Below are 23,329 nucleotides of genomic sequence, written 5' to 3'. Positions count from 1 at the left end.
ACAAGGACAAAGGACGCCTTTCCTCTGTGATTTTTGAACATTTCTCTTTAACAAATCTCAGTCTGTTTGGGGATGCCCTGGATTGAGATTCTTGTGACCACACTTACCCTTACTGTGTTTCCCTTGCCTAAGTCTCTATCCCTGCGCCCCCCCCCCACTCCGAACCCTCTCAGATACCCCTGCCTCTGGCTATTCTCTCCCTCATATCTACACAATAAAACTTCTCCTCTACCATACATGGAGCAGTCATGCTTCCTTTCTTTTTTTTTTTTTTCTTTTTTCCATTTACAGAAGAGGGCAATAAATGACTATTAAGAGATCTGCCGGGGCTGGAGAGATGGCTCAGAGGTTAAAAGCATTGACTGCTCTTCCAGAGGTCCTGAGTTCAATTCCCAGCACCCAGATGGTGGTTCACAACCATCTGTAATGAGATCTGGAGCCCTCTTTTGTATACATAATAAATAAATAAATCTTAAAAAAAAAAGAGAGAGAGATCTACTGATGGCCCAAGATAAATTGGATCTGGATTTGCAACATTATAGACACTCCACAATCATTGAATGATAGGCAAGCTGCATTCCCCACCCCTACATGATACCTCTTTAATGGGCAAAGAACAAATGAATGAAAATATCTGCCAACAAAATTGAAAACTATATTATGTGAAAAAGTTCCATTTTCTCCTATCTCAATGTTTGAATTATATTATTACTCATTTTGTTCACAGCATATAAATCATTGCTTTTTTTAAATTTGTTTTTTTTTTTAAAGATTTGTTTACTTATTTTATGTACAGTGTTCTACCTGCATATATCCCTTCAGGCCAGAAGAGGGCACCGGATCTCATTACAGATGGTTGTGAGCCACCATGTGGTTGCTGGGAATTGAACTCAGGACCTCTGGAAGAGCAGTCAATGCTTTTAACCTCTGAGCCATCTCTCCAGCCACTTGTTTTTGTTTTTTGGTGTTTTTTTTTTTTTTTTGAGCTGAGGATCGAACCCAGGGCCTTGTGCTTGCTAGGCAATCAATCGCTCTACCACTGAGCTAAATCCCCAACCCTTGTTTGTTTGTTTAAACATTTATTTCTTTATTTTGTACACAGGGTTCTGCCTGCCTGCAGGCCAGAAGAAGATAACAGATCTCATTACAGATGGTTGTGAGCCACCATGTGGTTGCTGGGAATTGAACTCAGGACCTCTGGAAGAGCAGCCAGGGCTCTTAACCTCTGAGCCATCTTTCCAACCCAAGTATTGCATTCCTTTGGGGCTGATATGCTAGAATTATTTCTGATAGGCTAAAATCATTTTCTCAAACCACTTTCCCCCTACCCCACAAGACAGGGTTTCTTTGTAAAACAGCCCTTCCTGTCCTACCTCTGCCTTTTGAGTGCTGGGATTAAAGGCTTGCGCCATCAAGCCTGGCTTTCCAAAACCACTTTTTGTTGTTGTTGTTGTTTTGAGACAGGGTTTCTCTGTAGCTTGGAGCCTGTCCTGGACTAGTTCCTTAGACCAGGCTGGCCTCGAACTCACAGAGCTCCACCTGCTTCTGCCTCCCGAGTGCTGGGATTACAGGCATGCGCCAACACCGTCTGGTTTTACGAAGACGAGGTTTCTCTGTGTATCTTTGGAGCCTGTCCAGAAACTCACTGTGTAGACCAACTGGCCTCGAACTCACAGAGATCCTCCTGCCCTGCCTCCTGAGTGCTGGGATTAAAGGCGTGCACCACCGCCGCTGGGCTATTAAGTATTTATTTAACGAGGCTTCTGGGCTTTGTCTTTTTACATGCCTCCCTACTCTGTCCTCGCACACGGTTATAAAGCCGATCACATGCTAAGAACCCAGGGAATTGGAATTTGCAGATCCTTTGCTGCCTGGAACCAACTAGGTTGGGAAGGTTGCAGGCCGGCCGCATATTCTGCGCACGCGCGGGCACCAATCCCGCTGCGTGGTCAGCCCTAGGGGGCGGGGCCTCGCCGCACTTCCGGGCCTCTGCGGCGAAGTGCTGCGTTTTGGCGTCCTTGGCCGCATCTGGAGGGTGTCAGCGGCCACACCAAAGTCGCCCCATGTTGCTGTTGGCTTTGGGCGGCCGGTGGGCCGCGGGACCCGGAGGGAGGAGGGCGACATGGTGTGCGGCCACCGCGCTCCGAGGATCTGGGCTCGCCTTCTGGCGTGCGGCCCCCCGCGTCGAGCCCTCGCGACTGCTGAGCGGCGTGCTCCTGCAGCGACCCGAGCCGGGCCGGCGACTCGGGGGAGCGCAGGTCGGCCATCCGTGGGCTGGGGTGGCGGGGAGCGGGCGGAGCGTGCCATCTGGGGGTGGTGGTGGAGGCTGGTCTCAGCCTTCTGTCCTGAGCTCCAGTGCGGAGGGAGCCTCCGTGTGCGGGCCCGGGAAGAGCAGGCCTCGGATCCCGCTGCGGCTGGCGGTCCAGGGATGAACAGCCTGCAAAGGGAGAAAGTGATTCTTCTCTCCTGCGCTGTTCAGGCACTTCACAGGTGGTTCCAGTTTGTGTGGTTTGTGATAACAACGCTGAGTTTAGTTTCTGCGCGCGTGCGTGCGTGTTTAAAGACAAGGTGTCTGCTGGCCTGAATTCGCTAAGTAGACCAAGTTGGCCACGAACTCACAAAGACCTGCCTACCTCTGATTCTCTAGTGCTAGGATTTAAAGCGTGCACCACCACACTGGAACTAGTTTCTTTCTTACCCCAAAGCTGAAGGTCAGAAAGGTAGATTTGCTAAGAAATTGGTGCAGTGCCTGAAGACAGATTCGAAAGAACTCATTGTGAGGCCTGTGTTTATTTCTATTTTTAGGAATTTCTTTGATTGCTGAGAGAAATGTAAGCATTAATAAACTTTGCGGAAGGTGGGTTGGGTTGGTGGTGCTTGCCTTCAATCCCAGGAGTCAGGAGCATCTCTGAATCTGAGGCCAATCTAGTCTACAGAGCTAGTTCCAGGACAATCAGGGCTGTTACACAAAGAAACTCTTGTCTCAAGACAAACACACAAAAAACAACCCCAAAACATAATAGTAAACTTTGAAGAAATGCCTAAAGTGGATATTGGATTATTTAGTTTTGTTTAGTATCTTTGCAGTAGCGTTTTGATATGTAGCCTTGGCTGTTCTGGAACACACAGACCAGCTGGCACTGGCTTCAAACTCAGAGATCCTCCTGCCTCTGTCTCCTGAGTGCTGTGATTAAAGACATGTGTCACCTTCCCGGGCAGATATTAGCTTCTTAGCTGAATTTGAACACAAACTAGGCTTACTTTTTACATTTTTAACTATGAGCAGTGTGAAGTTCATTTTTAGATAATCATTTTCACATATTTGGAAAACTTCTGATACTGTGAAATTTCATGTAGCATTCAAGCAATTTTTTCTTTTTTGTTTTTGAGATGGTTTCTCTGTATAGTTTTGGAGCCTGTTCTGGATCTTGCTCTGTAGACCAGGCTGGCCTCAAACTTACACCTGGCTTTGCCTCCCAAGTGCTGGGATTAAAGGTATGTGCCATTGCCGCCCGGCTCCAGCAATATTTTCTAAGAGATAAAAGGGCTGGGTATGGTGTCATACATTTATAATCCCAGTGGTAGCTCATGAGGCTGAGGCAAGGGATCAACATGGGCTCTATTGTCAGTTGGAGGCCAACCTGGACTACATTGTGGAGACCTTTATCCTCAAAACAAAAATGAGGTACAAGGTACTTACAAGGTTTTTAGGAAAACAGTCTTTTAAAAAAAAAAAAAATACTAGTTATAAGCCTGGCAGTGGTGGTCCATCCATGCCTTTAATCCCAGCACTTGGGAGGCAGAGGCAGGCATACAGACATTAAAGCTACAGGAGTGGCAGGATGGCCTAGCCTGTGTGGACTCTTGCCTTCATGACTATGGTTTGATCTCTGGACACTGATGTACTCACATGTGTACACACCTACCAGAACACAACCTCAATTCACAGTGTTTTGCTAAGATTATTGCATTAAAATTAATTTTAAAAACTATAAAAACTGTGCATATGTAGTGTATGTTTAAATACACATACCTGAAGGTCGACATTAGGTGTCTTTTTTTTTTTTTTTTTTTTTTTTTCTGAGACAGGGTTTCTCAGTATAGTCCCAGCCGCCCTGTAACTTAGTCTGTAGACCAAGCAGACCTGGAACTCTGAGATCTGTCTGCCTCTGCCTCCCGAGTGCTGGTATTAAGGAGGTGCACCACTGCTATCTGGCTGGGTGTCTTTTCTATCATTTTCAACCTAATTTATTTTAAGATTTTTATTTTATATGTATGGGTGTTTTGTCTTCATGCATCTCCGTGCACCACATGCATGCAGTACCCATGGAGGCCAGGAGAGGGTATTAGATCCCATGGACGTGGGTTACAGAAGGTTGTAAGCAGCCATGTGGGGGCAGGGACTCAATTCTGATCCTCTAGAAGAGCAGTAAGCCTTCTTAAGCACAGAGCCTCTCCATCCATCCCTCAGCCTGATTTTTTGTTTTGTTTTTGTTTGTTTGTTTTTTTGAGACAGGGTTTTTCTGTACAGTTTTGGAGCCTGTCCTGGACCTTGCTCTGTAGACCAGGCTGGCCATGAACTTACAGAGATCCACCAGGCTCTGCCTCCCAAGTGCTGGCCACCACCGCCCGGCTCCCCAACCTGATTTTTAAGAGATAAAGTCAGATGGGCAAAGGTGGTGCACAGGAGGCAGGACCAACCTGGTCTACAGAGCCAGATCCAAGACAGGCACTAAAACTACACAGAGAAAAAAAGGGAAAAAAAATATAATTATCAGCCGGGCAGTGGTGGCGCACGCCTTTAATCCCAGCACTGGGGAGGCAGACTCAGGCGGATCTCTGTGAGTTCGAGGCCAGCCTGGTCTACAAAGTGAGATCCAGGAAAGGCGCAAAGCTACACAGAGAAACCCTGTCTCAAAAAAAAAAAAAAAAAGAGAAAAAAAAGATAAGGTCTTTCTTAATTTGAAGTTCTTTATGTCACATTGTAACAAGTTGTCTTCTTTATAAATAAATAAAAATAAAGCTTTGACTTTATTTTTATTTATTTATAAATAAACTAAAACTAAAAATTTATTCAAAAAGCCGGTTAGTCAATGGTTTCTTGTTTCAATAGGTACCTGTTTGTTGGAAGCAATGTGTCCGCTGCTTACATACACAGTTTGATAAACCAGAAGATGGAAAACTGATTTATACTGGGAACCTGGCCCGCACAGTGTTTGGTGGGTAATCTGAAGTGATGTTATTTTCTTGTTTTGGTGTTTTTTTTCCCTCTTTTTATATTTTTGAGATTATAATTTAATTACATTTCTCTCTTCCCTTTTTCTGCCTTCAGATCCTCCCATATATTCCTCCTCACTCTCCTTCAAATTCATGGCCTCTTTTCTTCACTAATTGTTGTTGCATGCATATGTGTGTACACACACCTAACTATAACCTGCTACTTGTTTGTGTTTTCAGGGCTGACACTTTTGCTCTGGAAAACCAGTTGGTGTGCTCTTCTCTGGGGAGGACCACTTTCCCCAAGCCCAGCTTTACTCAGTTGCCTGTAGTTCTTTGTGTGGGGTTGAGGCTGCCTGGGCTTATCCCTACCCAGTAAACTTTTAGCATGTTACGTATGTTCTTAGCATCACTTAATTAATATAACACATGAGGAAAATTGGTTTTTTTTCCTTGAAGCCATTGATACAATGTAGAGGTTGAGACTTTCCCTTTCGGAAATTTTAAAGATGGTTGAAGGCTAAATTGTGGTTTTGTGATCTTACAGCTAGGCATTGAGGCTTTGAAGCTTTTCTTCTTAGGTCACTTGTCAACAGAAAAATGAAAAATTTTGAATAGTCTCAGAAAAGTGGGAGACTGCCGGGTGGTGGTGGCGGCGCACGCCTGTAATCCTGGCACTCGGGAGGCAGAGGCAGGTGGATCTCTGTGAGTTCGAGGCCAGCCTGGTCTACAGAGCTAGTCCAGGACAGGCTCCAAAGCTACAGAGAAACCTTGTCTTGAAAAAACAAAAAACAAAACCAAACCGGGAGACGGTTGTTATGGTTTGATTTAAGTATTCCTCATAAGCTCTTGTATTGAGTGCAGTCTAACTACCCCAGCTGGTGGCACTGTTTTGAGAGTTCTGGAAACTTTAGGCTTTCTTCCAGAAGTAGGTCACTGGGGAATGAGTTCTTGGAGGAAGGAGTATCTTGTTCCTGGCTCCTCCCTGCCTCTCTCTCTCTGCTTCCAGTTTGTCATGAAGTCTTCCACTATATAATACACTTGGTGGCAGGATGTTGCCCACCTACATAGGGCTAAGCAGCTGTGGGCTGAAATCTCAGAAACCATGTGTCAAAGTTACCATTTATCTATTTATTTATATTTTGTGTGCATTGGTATTTGCTTGCATGTATGTCTGTGTGAGGGTGTCAGAGCCCTGGAACAGGAGTTACAGACAGTTGTGAGCTGCCATGTGGGTGCTGGGAATTGAACCCTGGTCCTCTGGAAGAGCAGCCAGTGCTCTTAATCACTGAGCCATCTCTCCAGCCCCCACCTTTTCCCTTTTTGTTTTTCGAGACAGGGTTCCTCTGTAGCTTTGTGCCTGTCCTGGAACTCACTCTGTAGCCCAGGCTGGCCTCGAACTCACAGAGATCCGCCTGTTTCTGCCTCCCGAGTGCTGGGATTAAAGGCTACCTTTTCCTTCTTTTTAGTTGCTTTTCTCTAGTATTTGGTCACAATACAAAAGCTGTGACTAAAAGCCTTTTGTTGTTTCTCAGACAGGATCTCTCTTTGTAGTCCTGACTGTCCTGTGTGTCTGGCCCTAGTAATCAATACCTTAGAATGGTTGCTTGGAGCTGGGTGTGGTGGTAGACACCTTTAATCCTAGTACTTGGGAGGCAGTGGCAGGTGGATATCTGTGAGTTCTAGGGCAGCTTGGTCTAATAGGTGAGTTCCAGGAAAGTCAGTGTATTTTTAAGACATAGAAATCCTGTCTTGAAAAACAAAATAGGGGACTGGAGAGATGGCTAAGAGGTTAAGAGTACCGACTGCTCTTCCAGAGGTCCTGAGTTCAATTCTCAGCACCCACATGGTGGCTCACAACCATCTGTAATGAGATGTGGTGCCCTCTTCTGGCCCACAGGCATAAATAAAGTTTTTGCCTGAGCCTTTCAGTGCTATGGATAGTAGAAAGTCGCTGTGTCAGAGGTCAGTGCTACTCTCTATGTGGGAGCTCAGGGAGAAATACTGAGCTAGTGCTGTGATTCTGCCACATGGGTTGGCTCTAGAAGGCTTCTCCTCAGTTATTGTTAATTCAGCCCTGGATAATTACAGGTACCATGTTTGCCATGTCTTAGGGATACTACTTACAGGTAAGGTAAGGAGAGGAAGAACGAGTGGTTGCATCCAGACGGCTTCCATTAGGTCTTGTCCGACTGAAGAGATGTATGTGAAAGGAGCACAGAGGCAGGAAGGGTGTCATGGTTCCTACTGATTGTCAGCTTGGGGAGCTGGACGAGCCTCTGGGTGTGTCTGAGAGAGATTGCCTAGATTAGTTTATCGGAGATGGGAAGATCCATCCTAGTGTGGGTTTTGCCATTCCATGTGTAGGGTCCTGGGCTGAATAAGGAGGAGAAAGCTATCTCCTGACTGTGGTGCAGGGTGTCTGGTCACATCAAGTGCCTGCTGCTCCGCTCTCCTAGCTAGTAGTTTCTTTTTAGAAACTAGCAACAAAAGAAATGTATTTTCTTACAGTTCTGCAGGCTAAAAGTGTAAAGCTGGACCGTGCTCTCGAAGGCTCTAGGAAGTACTCTTACCCCATCCAGCTTCTGGTTCCTGGCAGCCCTCAGCATTTGTGGCTTGCCTCACTTTGACTGCTGCTGGCTCTTCCTGTGGCAGCCTTCCCTGCATCTCTTATTTTTTCTGCCCTTACAAGGGCACTCATTAGATTTAGAGCCCACCTTAACCCTGCAAGATCTCATCTTGTTCTTAGATCTGCAAAGTTCTTATTTCCAAATAAGGACACGTGAAATACTAGTTAGGCACCAGTTTTAACTGCTTAACTCACTACAGTGTAACGAAAGTAGTAGGCAAAGAAGATACTTTGGAAGGGGTGAGTTACATAGGAGGCACCATGGTCCTCATTTATCTCGTGCATAGTGATGTCATAGCACCACCTGTGGGAAGAGGAAAGGAACCATTTTAAACTACTGGCAGTATAATTAAACTTTCAGCCAATAGCAGTATATAAGAGTGTCTGCTTAGTTTCAGCTTCATAAACAGTTGTCAGACTTGTTTTTGTCAATTTGGGGGAAAGCAGTAACATCAATTTTAATTACATGTATCTTAACGAATGAGATTTTTGTACCAATTTATTTAAATTTATTTAAAAGGGTATTTATATATTTGCCCTTAAAAATGTCAAGCTTTTTGGTTTTCTCATTCCACAGCATTTTGTATGTTGGAGATACTAATCCTTCTGATATAAATTCAAAATATTTCTGTCAGAGACAGAATGTAGCCTCAAACTTGATATATAAAGTAGGCTGGCCTTGAACTGATCTTCTGTTCTTGTCTCACATGCTGAGATTACTTGTGTGTGCCAGGTATTTATAGTCATACTTAGAATTTTCCATTCCAGATTATAAAGGACTTCACGATACCTCTATGATGCTTTTTTATTTTTATTTATTTATTTATTTATTTTAGTTAATTTTGTGGTAGTTGTGAAATTTCTGCTTATTTAATTTCTAAACATATAGAATATGATGCTTTTTTTTCTTTTCACATTTAACTCTTGGAACTCTTTGAACTTTTGATGGCTTATGGTACAATGTATGGGTTGAATTTTATAATTTTCTTTTTAAAATTTTAAAACATTATTATTATTATTTTATTATTATTATTAGTGTGGCGAGATGCACCCACTGACTGCCCTGAGTGCTATAGCCAAGCTCTACCTCCCAAAGTTCTGAAATTTCTCAAAATTGTGCTATCTTCTAGGGACCAAGTGTTTAGCACATAAAACTAGGGGAATCTTTTTGCATTCATATTGTAACAGTGGTATAGGAAGAAAAGGTTGGAGGAATTAATAGGATAGATTGATTGTTTTATAAAACTTAGTTATTAATTTTTTTTTTTTTCTCTTTAGGTGTGAAATGTTTCTCTTATTCTACAAGTGTGCTCAGCTTTGCGTTTTTACCATATCTTTCACAAAGTAATTTGACATTTGGAAGTCTGCCTCTGCAAATCTTGTTTTATGGCATCATGGGAAGCTTCGCAGTGGTCACTCCCACGTTGCTCCACTTCCTTACCAAAGGCTACGTCATTCGGTTGTACCATGAAGCCACAACCGACACTTACAAAGCCGTCACTTACAATGCCGTGCTTTCGGAAACCAGCACGGTATTCCACCAAAATGATGTGAAGATTCCAGAGAGCTCGCATATATTTACCACCTTTTATGCTAAAACAAAGTCCCTGTTAGTTAATCCAATGCTCTTTCCAAACCCTGAAGACTATAACCATCTAATGGGATATGACAAACCATTCACTTTTGATGATATAGAAGAAGTCAGTGAAAAGAAACTGCATGGGGATGAAAAATGAACCTGTTGTTCGTTTTTGCTTATGCTATGTCTGTTTCAGTGTATAATAAGATTGCCTATATTTTGTTATTGTTAATGTGAATGATTGTTTAAAAAGACGTTTAAATGTTTTTAAAGGCTCAAACACAGTGCAGTTGGTAATAGTGTTTGCCTTACATGAGGCCCTGGGGTTGAGCCTCATCATATAAGTTGGAGTGCTTGTGAACAGCTATAATCCCCGCACCTGGAAAATGCAGGTAGGAAGATCAGTAATTTGGGGTTTCCTTGGTGATGAAGTAGGTTTGAGGTCAGCCTGGACTGTGTAAGACCCTGTCTTAAAAACAGAAAGTTGGGTTGGGGATTTAGCTCAGTGGTAGAGTGCTTGCCTAGCAAGCGCAAGGCCCTGGGTTCGATCCTCTGCTCAAAAAAAAAAACAAAACCCAGAAAGTAGATCTAGGTGGGGGTGGTACAAGCCTTTAATTGCAGCACTCAGGAGACAGAAGCAGGAGGATCTCCATGAGTTGGAGGCCAGCCTGGTCTACAAATTGAGTTCCAGGACAGCTAGAGCTGTTACACAGAGAAACCCTATCTCAAAAAACAAACAAACAAACAAAAAATTGAAACTATTAAGCAGAATTTCTGATTAATTTTCAGATGATGTTTCTATGTAATAAAATATGTTGTTTCTGTTAAAAATGTGGATAGTCATGTGTATTCTGCTATATGTATGGCTACATTTATTTTTATCTCTCTTTTTTTTTAGACATAGTTTCACTATGTAAGATTGGATGCCTAGAGCTTGTTGTGTAGACCAGTCTGGCTTTGAATTCATAGAGATCTATCTGCCTCTGTCTCTCCTGAGCCCTAAGATTAAAGACTTAATCTTGAGCCGCATATGGGTAATATAATACTGAATGCCTATAAGCTGAAGATTGCATGTAACAAGTAAATAACTTGAGTTTTTCTGTTGTGTTTTTCTAAGTATATGAATATACTTTTTCTACTTAAAAACATTTGTGTAAAGTTGATAAATTACAAGAAGCAGATGGGCTGGAGAGATAGCTCAGAGGTTAAAAGCACCGACTGCTCTTCAAGAGGTCCTGAGTTTAATTCCCAGCACCCACATGGTGGCTCACAGCCATTTGTAATAAGATCTGGCAACCTCTTCTGTGTACATAATAAATAAATAAATTTTTTTTTTTTTTTAAAGCAGTTACTGTGTCTTTTGGTTTAGAATACTGGTTTCTGCCTAAATCCTCTGGCATGGTAACCCATAGTAAGAATGGATATACAGCCAAGTTTGGTTAGTTGTTCTGTACCCCTTTGTCCCTCAACACTCTTCATGATAGTAGGCAAATCATTGGTACTAAATACATTCACACTACCTTCCATTAAATAGCCATCTATGTTAGCTTGATGGAAAGTTTGCATTTTCAGATTTTTATACACCTGCAACCTTAACATTTAAGGGGTAAATGTTGGAGGCTTGGGAATTTAAGGCTGCCCTTAGCTATGTAAGTCCATCTGGGTTACATCCAACCCCAAATCTTGTCTAAAACCAAGATTTTTATCTTTTTGGTTTTTCAAGACAGGGTTTCTCCTTGTAGCTTTGCTCCTTTCCTGGATCTTGTTCTGTAAACCAGGCTGTCCTCGAACTCACAAAGGTCCGCATGCCTCTGCCTCCCGAGTGCTGGGATTAAAGGCGTTTGCCACCACTACCTAGCCCAAGATTTTTATCTCTTTTTAAATTTATTTTTATGTGCATTTGGGTTTTTGCCATGGGTGTTGGGGTCCCCTGAAACTGGAGTTACAGACAGGTGTGAGCTGTCTTATGGGTGCTGGGAATTGAACTCAGGTTCTCTGGAAGAAGAGTCAGCACTCTTAACCCCTGAGCCATCTCTCCAGCCCAATTTTAATCTCTTTAAGTGTACAACGGAAGTATGGTTTTTTGTTATGTTTTGTTTTCTTAAGTCTTCAGACAGGATGTGTGCTCCTGTGTACCCCCAAGGCTTCTCTTAAACTCGGGATCTTCCAGCTTCAACCTCTTGGGAGACAGATTACTGGTCTACACCACCATGCCCAGAAAAAGTTGACTCTTAGAAAAATTTCAGCCAAGAGCACATCTTCAAACCATTGGATTTAGATTGGCAGATGCTTACCAAGTACCTGGGCTCTAGTATTTTGCTGGATACCAGAGTGAAAATTAAGAGCAAAACACAGGTTGTCTTACGGAGATATCTGAAATCTGGGGCAAGACGTGATAGTAAATTTAAGTGACTGTGTAAGTGGGCTTGAGCACTATAGAGGCCATTCAGGAGAAAGATCATTCAAATCTAGGGTTGCTAGAAGCTTATGTTAGTGGATCGCTTGAGGCAGGAAACCATTTTCCTAGGACACAGAACGTGTGTTCTGAACAGCCAGTTCAGCGGATGGAACTTGGACATCCAGCTGTGCCGTCTTGATCTCAGTTCGGGCCTCTGCCTCTGCTGCTTTCTTGCACAGATACATGCTTATTGTTACTGTAGTGGTGAGTGAGATGCTTCTCTAGAAAAAGTTTCCCTGTCATCAACCTGTACTTTATGGAGATGTTAAGTCCTGGCAGGAGTGAGGGTCCCTAGAGAGACACTTGAGTCGTTCCCTTCTGCTAGCTGCTACACTACTGACAATGGACTCCAAAGAAGTGGACTCTGTCCAGGAGTCTCATGCTGGGCCCTGGTGTGAGCCAGAGGGGTGCTTGTCTCCCAGGAACAGATTTCACACAATTCTGAAAGCTTGCACTCCTGAATGGTCAGTGATGGTAAGCACTGCCTAGTTACACGTGCTGTTTGCTATCTCATGACATGCTATTTCAACCTAACCTGCATGTCATGACCCCAAAAATAGACGTGGGGGCCACTGGACCTCAGGCTCCTCTTTGCAATGTGATGGCAGTGGAGGCAGAGCCATAGCTTCATGCTGCCATCAACAGCAGCCTGAGAATTCTTTTCAGAGACCCACTCGGGTAAAGGCAGATTGTTGATTTCGCTACAGAAAAGAATCTCAGATTACGCCAGTTTGAGGTAGGCTCAGGGTTTGTTAAAAGACATCACGAACAGATTAAGCACAATGGTTAGAATAGATGCCTAGGAAAAATGAGGCATGGCAGAGTGTGGGTATGGGCTTTTCAGAAGGGTGTCACACACTTCAGAGTTACAGTAGTCACACATACACAATGATTTTGGTAAACCTAAGGTTTGCACGGCAGTATTACAATTAGTAAGTTTATGTAAGAACAATTTCATCACAAGGATGCCAGAAGATAGGTTATTTTTACTCCAAACAAAGGTTAATAGTCTTGAGATCCCCAAAATACCCTGGAGAAGGATGCCTTAAGCTTGGTATGTTGTTATTTTAACATTTAAAAATACTTCTCTCTAGAAGAAATACTGTCTCTGGTGGCAACCATCACAGGAAATGTCAATGTGCTGGAATTCTCAGCCGGCATCAACGGAACTCCAGAAAGAGCGGCTCTTGTGTCTTCTCTTTCCCAAACCCTCTTCTCACCCTGTCTCCCTCCCAGCACTTCACCAGTGTCTCCTTAATTGGTGGTGTTGAGGACAAGTGGCCAATCGTAGCTTTTTAAGGTCGTGTAGGCTGAGGCTGTGACCCTAAAAGCCCCAGGAACGTTAGTTAACTTTAAGTTCTTTTCCTAATTTAAATTTCATTTTGTGTGTATGAGCATTTTGCCTGCAGGAGCCAGAAAGAGGAGTCAGATGACCTTGACCTGTGAGCTTTGATCTGGGGCTCAGAACCAAACCCTGGCCCCATGCAAGAGCAGTGAGTACTTTTAACCACTGATCCACTTCCTTGGTCCCGACATATTAAAGTAGTCAGGAGAGAGATCTTTATAACTTGTTTTAGTCCTCCTAATGACTTCTGCTGCTGCTTCTGATGTATTAAGAGACATATCTACAAAGTTTTTTTGTTGTTTTGAGACAGGCAGGGCTGCTCACTATAGCCCAGGCTGGCCTTGAACTCAGTATATAACTCAGGCTGGCCTCAAACTTGAGCTAATCCTTCTGCTCCAGCCTGTACTCTGCAAGGATCACAAGCAAGTTCCAGCATGTTCACTTAATGTTTCTTTTACTAAGGAAAAGCGGAGAAAGAACTCCCAAGAGCAGAAGGGTTTCAGGGGAGGAATACCCAGTTTTTACAATTTATATGAATGGTTAACCTTTAACAAAATACAAAAACTTTCAGAAGATGCAAACCTAGGAAACAAATTCATTAGAGATGCCAGAGCGTGTCACTGCCCTGCTTTAAATGTCCCGCATACACGTGATCATTTTGTCACTTGTGAGAAAGTTTTTATTAGTTTGTAACTGATATTGAAATGACATTTTGTTTGGGGGTAGGGAAGCCCAGAGAGGATGAGACCTCTGAAGGGCATCGTACGGAGTGAGACCAGGACATGGAAGGGATCAGCATTTATTTTAGCAGAATTTGACCACATCACTTTGTTGGTTGCAATTTGCCAAGTAGTCTCAATGTCCCTGGGTAGCTGGCCATGGGCAGGCACAGTTTTTTCTAAATCAATTTTAATGACTAATATTAACTCTCAGATCACATATTTACATATGTAGTAATTACACTTGCCCATTTATATATATGTAGGTTATAGGATGTCTACAAAGGAGTTAAAAAGGCTGGCAGAATTCCAAGAGCTGTTACAGCTGTAAGACAGTCAGAAGATATTAAATTCCACTGGAGAGCTCCTGGAGGTAGCAGAGCTCCAGCATAGTAAAGTCCAGCCAAGATGCAGAGCTGCAGGGTAGGGTCACGTAGGTATAAGGCAGACAGACAGACAGATGGAAATTTGAACTATGTCAAGTAGGACTGAGTAAAGCACGGGGGGGGGGGGGGGGGCAGTTGAGTGTTCTCTTACTGTAGGTCTCCACCTCCCGCCCCAGCACACACCAGGTGGTCAGATATGAGGGGGTGGGGGGGCACTGGGGGGCGGTGGTGGTGCCATTGATGTGCTAGGACCTCATTATGGTGTCCAGGTGAGGGCACTTCAGCTTTTCTTAGTCTTCTATGTTCTCTGGCTTTGTTTTTCTGATTTATTTATTAGCTTATTTATTTGAACCCTGGTCTCATGTAGCCCTGGTTAGCCTTGAATTCACTATGCAATTGAGACTAACCTTTGAACTCCTGATCCTCCAGCCTCGGCCAGCCTCTGCTTCCCAAGTAGAAAGTTCAGTAGTGCATTGCTATGCCTGGCCTGTGTTTGTTTTCTTTTGGTTTTACAAGGCAGGGTTTCTCTGTGTAGCCTTGGCTGTCCTGGAACTCACTCTGTAGACCAGGCTGTCCTCGAACTCGCAGAGATCTGCCTGGCTCTGCCTCCTGAGTGCTGGACATAGGACTTTTTACATGGGAAAATAAGATGTTTTCATTTCACCAAAACAAAACAAAAAACCCTACCAAAGACAGCGTATTCAAATATCAAACAAACCTAAAAAAGTGAAGTCATTCTTGGACTTCTTGAACATGACTATATCTACTTCCCAGTCTCACAGTTTGTGGGTCACAGTCTTCATGATCTGCAAATTAAGAAAAATACAATGCATTATTCATATGGATAATCATACCACCGCTGATTTTAACCAATGACCTGTCAGTTAAAAAAAACAATCATTAATCTGGCTGGGGCTGTGGTGGTACACACCTTTGATTCCAGCACTGGGAGGTGGAAGCAGGTGGATCTCCATGAGTTCAAGGCTAGCCTGGTCTACAGAATGAGTACAAGGCTACACAGAGAAACCCTGTCTTGGAAAAAACAAAACTATTAATAATTGGTACACTGATAATCGGTGCTTTCCAACCCATTTAATATCCTAACAAAATGTATTTTCCTTTGATACAAAAAAAGTAAATGATCTGTTAAATGTGCTATTAAAATTCTTTAGCACAATCCTTTTCCTCTTTCATATGCTATAAGTTCTGGCCAAGAATATTAGAGAATTGATGCTGCATTCTCCTGATATTACAATCAGAAGGCAGGTCATATCACCTTGAGTTGATCCTCATGATGCTCACTTTGTGTGTGTGTGTGTGTGTGTGTGTGTGTGTGTGAGAGAGAGAGAGAGAGAGAGAGAGAGAGAGAGAGAGAGAGAGAGAGAGAGAGGAGAGAGAGAGAGAGAGACACTCTATCACCAAGAGATCATAGAAAAAATATAGTGCTTATGACCTTATTTCTCTCACTGATTATGGTTTTCGTTGGTATAGAACATTGATACCATATGATTGTATACCTATATGGTCTTCAGTGTAGGATGAGAAGGAACTTAAGGCTAAAATGATCAAAGAACACCATTTGGTACTCCTCAGCTGCCTGATGTTTAACTATTTTCTGGTACCTCATCTAGGAGGACTTTCCTGGCCTAAAAGGGAGAAATTTAAGAGGAGAGTCAACAAAATAAGTAGGGCTTTCTTAAGAATTGATCTTTCATTATGTTTATTTGAATTTTTAGTGTTAAACAAGTTTGGTGATTTATAAACGCCATGAATTTGATTCAATGCTAAGTCCATTCAGCTGATGTAGTGTTATAAATAAATAGTCTCATTTTTAATATACACCATCGCAGATCCCAAGAAATATCAAATGAATGGTATATATAGGAACCACGTCTAACTCAGTCTGTAATGCTGGTAGTATGTAGTGTTCTTTGTGGCTGTGGGAACATATCAGAAACTATGAGATGCTTTTTCTTTGGGGAGTGCTGAACTATAAATCTGGCATAAAACAAAGGAGAGTGTGTACTAAAAAGCACACCAGTGAAGAGGTTCTGACATGGCTGCTTAGAAGGCAAACTGTATCTATTTACTTCATAAGGAGTCTACTACAATGACTGTCTATTCTCATAATATGGCCGTAGATAAGCATTTGTGTTAGGACACAGGGTTATTAGAAAAATACAAAAATCTAAACCTTGTATAACTAGCATTGTAACTGCTAGTTAATGTTTTTATAAATTTTTATTAGAGGCGAGAGAGATGGCTTAGCAGGAAAAGGCACTTGACACCAGCTTGAAAACCTGAGTCTGATTCTCATTATTCTCACTGTGGAAACTGAGAACTAACCATACAGGCTGTCCTCCAACTGCCACACACACAATGTAGCATGAGTCCCCACCCCCAGTCCCCAAAGTAAAAATGTAAAAATTTTTTTAAAAATTATTAGCTATTGAAGTTATACACTGGGCACGTTTGGTTCGTAGCTAAGTTGTTCTTGTCACCGGAAAGATAGTTCCTTGTTTTGGCATTCTCTGAAACTAGTCAACGTTCATAGCTACCACTATATTCTATTATACAGAAGGTCACTAATTTCTAGGAAAGTAGCTGAATACTATGTCTACCTGGAAAGCAATAGATTTGAGAAAGGTCAAGTGGCATATGTATACTGGGCCAAACACATTCAAAATACTATTTTGATAAAAATTACTTCACCCCCAATCTATTACACATGAGGAAATGTGATTCTTTAGAATGTGCTCCCAAGATTAAATGACTGCATTGTTCGCATTTGATTTATGAATATCAGTTCCACTACACTCAGCTCTTTATTTCTATGACAACCACACTAACTCCAGTCCTGGAAAATAAGAGGACAATTCATTTCAGTAAGCAGGTTTTGGAACCTAAGATAGTGCATTTATTTCACTAATTTACCCTAAAAATATTTATTTTCATTACATGTGTGTGAGTGTTTGCCTACATTTGTGTCTGTGCAGTGCCTACCGAGGCAGGAAGTAGGCACGGAATCCCCTAAAACTGGAGTTACAGATGGTGGTGAGCTGAAGTTGAGTTCTTGAAAGAGTATCCAGTACTCTTAACCACTGTACCATCTCTCCAGTCCCTAGTTTCGTTTATTTATTTATTTGAAATAAGGTTTCACTGTTTCATCCTGGCTGGCCTGGAACTCACTGTGTAAACCAGCTGGCCTTGACCCACAGAAAACCATCTACCTCTGTTTCCTGAGTGGTTGGGCGCCACCATGCCTGGCCTAAGATAGTATACTTAAGGATTGATATTAAAAAGTTCAGTGGTCTGTCATGCCGTCTACTATCATTTAAATTTCCATGTAATTCAATCTTCTAAATTAACTTTAAAAATTTACTACTAAAAAAATTACTTTTGAAAACTATCATGTGACAGCCTGAAACAGCAGTATCACCTTGATTCTGATACTGATCATTTCCTCATCAATGAAACAAAGGAAGTAGGAATGATATTCTTTTGTTCCAAATGAGTCTTCTCAGTTTTCTGTCATTCCATTAATTTCTTTCTTTTTTTTTGGTTTTTCGAGACAGGGTTTCTCTGTAGCTTTTTGAGCCTGTCCTGGACTAGCTCTGTAGACCAGGCTGGCCTCGAACTCACAGAGATCCACCTGCCTCTGCCTCCCGAGTGCTGGGATTATAGGCGTGCGCCACCACCGCCCGGCCCATTTCAAGGTTTTATATAGATCTGGAGAATTCTAAGTCAGAGTATTTAAAAAATAAATTAATATTATAGTGAAATTAAGCTAAATTCCAATTATCCATGGAATTACAAAATCCGTTTTTCTTATAAGATTAGCATGAAATTTTACTTTCTGTAATTGTAAGTAAAAGGTTTAATTTTTTAAAAGTGCTCTAAGCGTGTCTTAGCTTCACATTTACTACCACACACATCAAATTAACTACATACATTCAGTATAGTGTGATTTAAAATTTGCCAGGTTTGAGTTTTAATGTTTTAAATTAAGAGATTTTACCTCATCACAGAATCATGTAACACCCTGATGAAATCATCCACTATTTAAGAAATTCTAATTATTTTTAATCTTTTATGAACAAACAAAACATTTTATCTCCAAAGTCCCTACCTAACTCAGCTTTAATAGCCTATGATCTATTTGAAATTAATATTCCTTTACTGTGCATCTGACAACACTATCCCAAAATGACCTATTACTTTTGCTTCCTCCCAAAGAGACTCAGATGGCTTATAGAAAGTTATTGTAGAGACGTTAAGAAAGGCAGACTTACATGAACCATCAATTCTTGAAATCACTTAAAAGATAATGCCAGAATAATCTAAAATTATCCTGTATTTAAGCAACTCTAGCACTGAAGGAGCAGGAAAGTCACAAAACCAAATCAAACAGCATCCCCTTACCTGGGAGCAACTATAATCTAGTAGTTTGATATGAGCACTGAGAGCCAGGCCCAGGATATCTACAGGTACATCACCACTGCGGGCTAGATTCCACAGAAGGGTCAACACTGTATGGGCCATCACACCACCTGTATCTTCTTCCACTTAGCTCACGGAGCCATTCACGTTGTTCTTTACTTGCATTTGTCCAAGTGGCCTAGACAGACCATGACATGAAAATTTGTCATTGGTTTTCTCCTCTTCTTGTTTAGGGTTTGTGTGGACAGAGTAGTAGCACAGTCTACACAACTCAAAACAAAGAAAAAGTGCTTGTTATTTAGCAAGCTCTTGATAAGCATTATTAATCCAAAGAGGGAAATCAATCAATCATTAAGGAACTAATCATTAAGGAATTATCTGAAGATTATCCTGGGAGGAAGAGGTCCCAGTGGGTGTAATAACAATTGTTCTATTTCTTTCTTTCGTACAAGTATGTCACTGGTTGTATATTACCACCACTTCAAGAGTCTCTCAGCATTAAGGATAGATGACTAGTAACTTAAGGGCATTCTCAATAACTGATTACATTATTTCCTCAGCTGTCTTCAACATACTTCAGAAGACGGGGAAAATGTACACAGCAAGTGTTATCTTTGTATGTGTGAAATGTGTAAGATAATATTTAAAAACACAAAAACGTTCATTTTATACTTTGTTCCCTTCAAAGCAGTGAAATTCTCAAGACACCCATTTCCAACTGAGAAGTTTACTGAAAATATGGACTTCTAGAGCCAAGTGGCGGTGGCACACACCTTTAATCCCAGCACTCAAGAGGGGAAGATGGATCTGTGTTCGAGGTGAGTCTCGTTTACAGAGTGAGCAACTTTCAGGACAGGACAGCTAGGGCTACACAGAGAAACCCTGTCTTGAAAAACCAAAAAGGCCTTCTAGGCTACCTAGTGACATAATATGCCCAGGAAAGAGGGTAATTTTTCCCCCACTGTGGAATATACATTCACGATGTAAATGTGTTTCATCAATATAACCACAACCTACATAAAAAATCACACATGGTAAACAGAACCTAAGGAGCCATCTGGAACTATTTCTGAAGTTTATGCTAATTTAATCAAGGTATGGAGACTATTATGTAGTTTTTGTCCTTTTTCAGTGTTCTGCCAATGAGATTCATAAATGTTATTAAATCATTCCAGTTTGCTTATTTCCACTGCCATGGAGTATTCCATTATATGGACATCCCTTATATATCCTCTATACATAGCCATTTGTAGCTATTATAAACCATTTCAGTTCAAATGTTTTGGAACATGTACTCTGATGCACATATGCAAGAATCTTGAGGTGTTTGGGGTTAAATGACAGCCTTGTAATACTTGGTAAGCATTCTACTGCTGAGTAATGCTAATATTTCCAGAATATTGTGCTTCATCAGAAATACCACTTAACCTTCCAAAGTGTTACAGTAACTGATATTCCCAGTCAGAATCATTATTTTTAGTAGCAATACTTGGTGATCAAATGCCAGTTGTTAATAGGCCCTCCCTTTGTGAACACTGTCATAATGTCTTTTTTTTTTTTTTTTTTTCCTGGAGCTGAGGATCAAACCCAGGGCCTTGCGCTTGCTAGGCAAGTGCTCTACCACTGAGCAAGGTCTCCAACCCCATAATGTCTTATATTATTAATCCACAAGTTCACTAACCAATCAAGCATTCACTGAGTCTCAGCAACTGATAAAAGGGACTGTTGACACTATATAACTTGGAAGTAGATGACGAGACCAACTGGAATATAAGTGTAGTGATCTTGGCGCTACCTTCTAAACTACATTTCTATTAAGTTATAGTTACCTGAGAATCTCTCCCTAGAACACCATGGTAGTTGTTAGTCCTTTCCTGTCACCTCTTACATTTCTCATAATTACCCTTCCTACTGTACTACAGTGTACGCCAACCTATTTCCAAAACAGAATGGGAAAAGAAATCCAAAATGATAGCAAGAGTTTTGAAAAAGAATGAGAGTCCTTATTAGGGCAGTTAGCACTACTACAAAAATGAAAATCAAGTTCTCATGGGTAAAGAAAACATTGTCAAAATCCTTCACACCAGATAAAGTCCTTCATATCAGAGACTGTCTTAGGAGATTTTAATTCTTTGTTGACTAAGAAAAACTTGTAGTTCTAGTGAATCAATTTTATCTAAAATTAAAATGGTAATAACCTTGCTTGTTGATAATTACCTTAAAGCAATAAAAAAAGATGATCAAGTTGTTCAGGAGAAAAACCCCATGCAAATTTGTCCAGTAGATCATGTATGTACATTCTTCACAATGGCTTCATGTTTCCCTGCCTATTGAAAAACAAAAACAAAGAAGATCATTGCACACTGGACTATGAATAACAGAAACATATACACTGATTGCTGAATCAGGAGGAAGTTGTCACAATCTCCATTATTACATAAAATCCTTAACATTATTAATTCTTTAGACTTAAAATCTGACAATTCTATTTCTGCATATACATAGTTAGTATGTACTTTAGAAATTCTACTCAACTTGGTTGTTTTTCAGATAGGGTATCCTAGCTGTCCTGAAACTTGCTCTGTAGACCAGGCTGGCCTTGAACTCACAGAGATCCATCCATCTGCCTCTGCCTCTTGAGTGCTGAGATTAAAGGTGTGTGCCACCACCGCCCAGCTTAACTTTTTAATTATAGTTTATTGAATATACTAAGATATTAATGCCATAAACAAGACATATTATTTTTCTCAAACTGGAATTTTAAATACTTAAAAAATTTAAATGGCAAGGCTATTTTCTGTATTTCTATAAATTAAAAAAACTAAAGTGTTGTAAATTAGAACTCAAGGATGGTTATATAGATTCTGGCTCTTAAAAATTTTTCCAAAAAAGTAATTCTTCTGAAAAGTTTTTTTTTTTTGGGGGGGGGGCGAGGTTTGAGACAGGGTTTCTCTGTAGCTTTGGAGCCTGTCCTGGACTAGCTCTGTAGACCAGGCTGGCCTCGAACTCACAGAGATCCACCTGCCTCTGCCTCCTGAGTGCTGGGATTACAGGCGTGCACCACCAACGCTTGGCGGCATCAATATTTTAAACCAAATTATATGTAATTACTTAAAAACATAAATGATCTAACAAGTCCACTAGGCTAGTGTTATTGTGATGGCCACCCCTCTCTTTCTTTTGTTTGAAACAGTCTCACATGTAGTTCAGGAAAACTCAAACTGACTGTCCTCTTGCCTCAGACTCCCCAGAACTGAGATTTTAACTTGAAAAGTTTTAAGTTGTTGGGAATAAATAATTGAACGATTTAACTATACTGAAGGGTTTCTAAGTCTATTAAGAAGTCAATGACGCATATTTTTCCAGCAGTTATGCTTTACTTGTGGTACTAAGGCAAGTGCAATGCCACTGGGCTCTATGTTTCCCTCCCCCTTGTTTTCTGGGTCAGAATCTTCTTGTCCAGGAGCCTGGGAAGCTAAATTCTTCAAAGATGTAATAATCATTGATAGAGCATCATTTTTGGCTTCATTCTTTGTTTCTTTCTTCAGTTCTTCATCAGTTAAGTTTTCTAAAAACTGTGGAACCATTTGTACTACTGGAAGAAAGTATTTTTTCACTGTGTGAAGAGTGAGAAACTCATAGCACTGTCCGGATGGTCTGAGATAAGATAGGAAACTCCTGTAAATACTCAGTTTCTTAAAACCAATATAGTAAATTCTCACAGTACATGTATTATTTTTAAAAACATCCAAATAACAACTTTGAACTACCACTTGCTTTTAGATTTTCTGCGTGTGTGTGTGTGTGTGTGTGTGTGTGTGTGTGTGTGCGTGCGTGCGCGCGGTGGTGGCGAACGCCTTTAATCCCAGCACTTGCAAGGCAGAAGCAGGTGGATTTCTGTGAGTTCGAGGCCAGCCTGGTCTACAGAGTGAGTTCCAGGACAGGCACCAAAACTACATAGAGAAACCCTGTCTTGAAAAACTAAAATAATAATAATATAATAATAATAATAAATTAAAAATAAATAAAAGCATCTTGTGTATGTGGGTCAACACTGGGTGTCTTGTTAAATAGCTCCAACTTATTTATTTACTGAAAGGCAAGATAGCAAAGGTTATTGGGAAATAGAGCAGCAGCTTTCTGCAGCAGGGAAGGGTCTAGAAAATGTGTAGACCAGTGGTTCTCAACCTTTCTTCTGCTGTGACCCTTTAAGGTCCTCATGTTGTGGTGACCCACAACCACAAAATTATTTTCATTGCTATGTCATAACTGTAACACTACTGTTATGAATTGTAATGTAGATATTTGATATCAGGATATCTGATTTGGGACCCCTATGAATGGGTCTTTTGGCCCCCAGGTTGAGGACCACTTTGTTAGAGATAATATCTCACTAGGTTGTCTTAGCTGGCCTGGGAATCACAGATCCATCTGCCTCTGCCTCCCTAGTCCTGGAACTGAGGGCATGCACACCAGCCACCATCCATCTTACTTTAAAGCAGGAGTCTCTCACAGAACCTGGAGCTAGAATGGCTGCCCCCAGGGATCCTTCATCT

General features: G+C 41.4%; 1 protein-coding gene across 1 annotated transcript; it reads left to right on the top strand.

Moving 5' to 3' along the window:
* The first annotated feature begins 1,960 nt into the window (after positions 1-1,960).
* Positions 1,961-9,902, top strand: Tmem70 (transmembrane protein 70). Its single transcript, XM_036178803.1, has 3 exons — positions 1,961-2,258; positions 5,114-5,219; positions 9,125-9,902. The coding sequence occupies exons 1-3, from the start codon at positions 2,064-2,066 to the stop codon at positions 9,580-9,582; spliced, it is 759 nt and encodes a 252-aa protein (XP_036034696.1). The 5' UTR covers positions 1,961-2,063; the 3' UTR covers positions 9,583-9,902.
* The last annotated feature ends 13,427 nt before the right edge of the window (positions 9,903-23,329 follow it).

Source organism: Onychomys torridus, chromosome 2, assembly GCF_903995425.1.
Source record: "Onychomys torridus chromosome 2, mOncTor1.1, whole genome shotgun sequence".
Classification (NCBI taxonomy): Eukaryota; Metazoa; Chordata; class Mammalia; order Rodentia; family Cricetidae; genus Onychomys; species Onychomys torridus.
Note: the sequence above shows the minus strand (reverse complement) of the source record. Positions and strands in the feature narration are given on the sequence as shown.

Coding starts and splice junctions, on each gene's coding strand:
- Tmem70 (XM_036178803.1), top strand. CDS start 2,064: ATGTTGCTGTTGGCTTTGGGCGGCCGGTGGGCCGCGGGACCCGGAGGG. Junction 2,259..5,113: donor GGCGACTCGGGGGAGCGCAG/GTCGGCCATCCG, acceptor TTGTTTCAATAG/GTACCTGTTTGTTGGAAGCA. Junction 5,220..9,124: donor CCTGGCCCGCACAGTGTTTG/GTGGGTAATCTG, acceptor TTTTCTCTTTAG/GTGTGAAATGTTTCTCTTAT.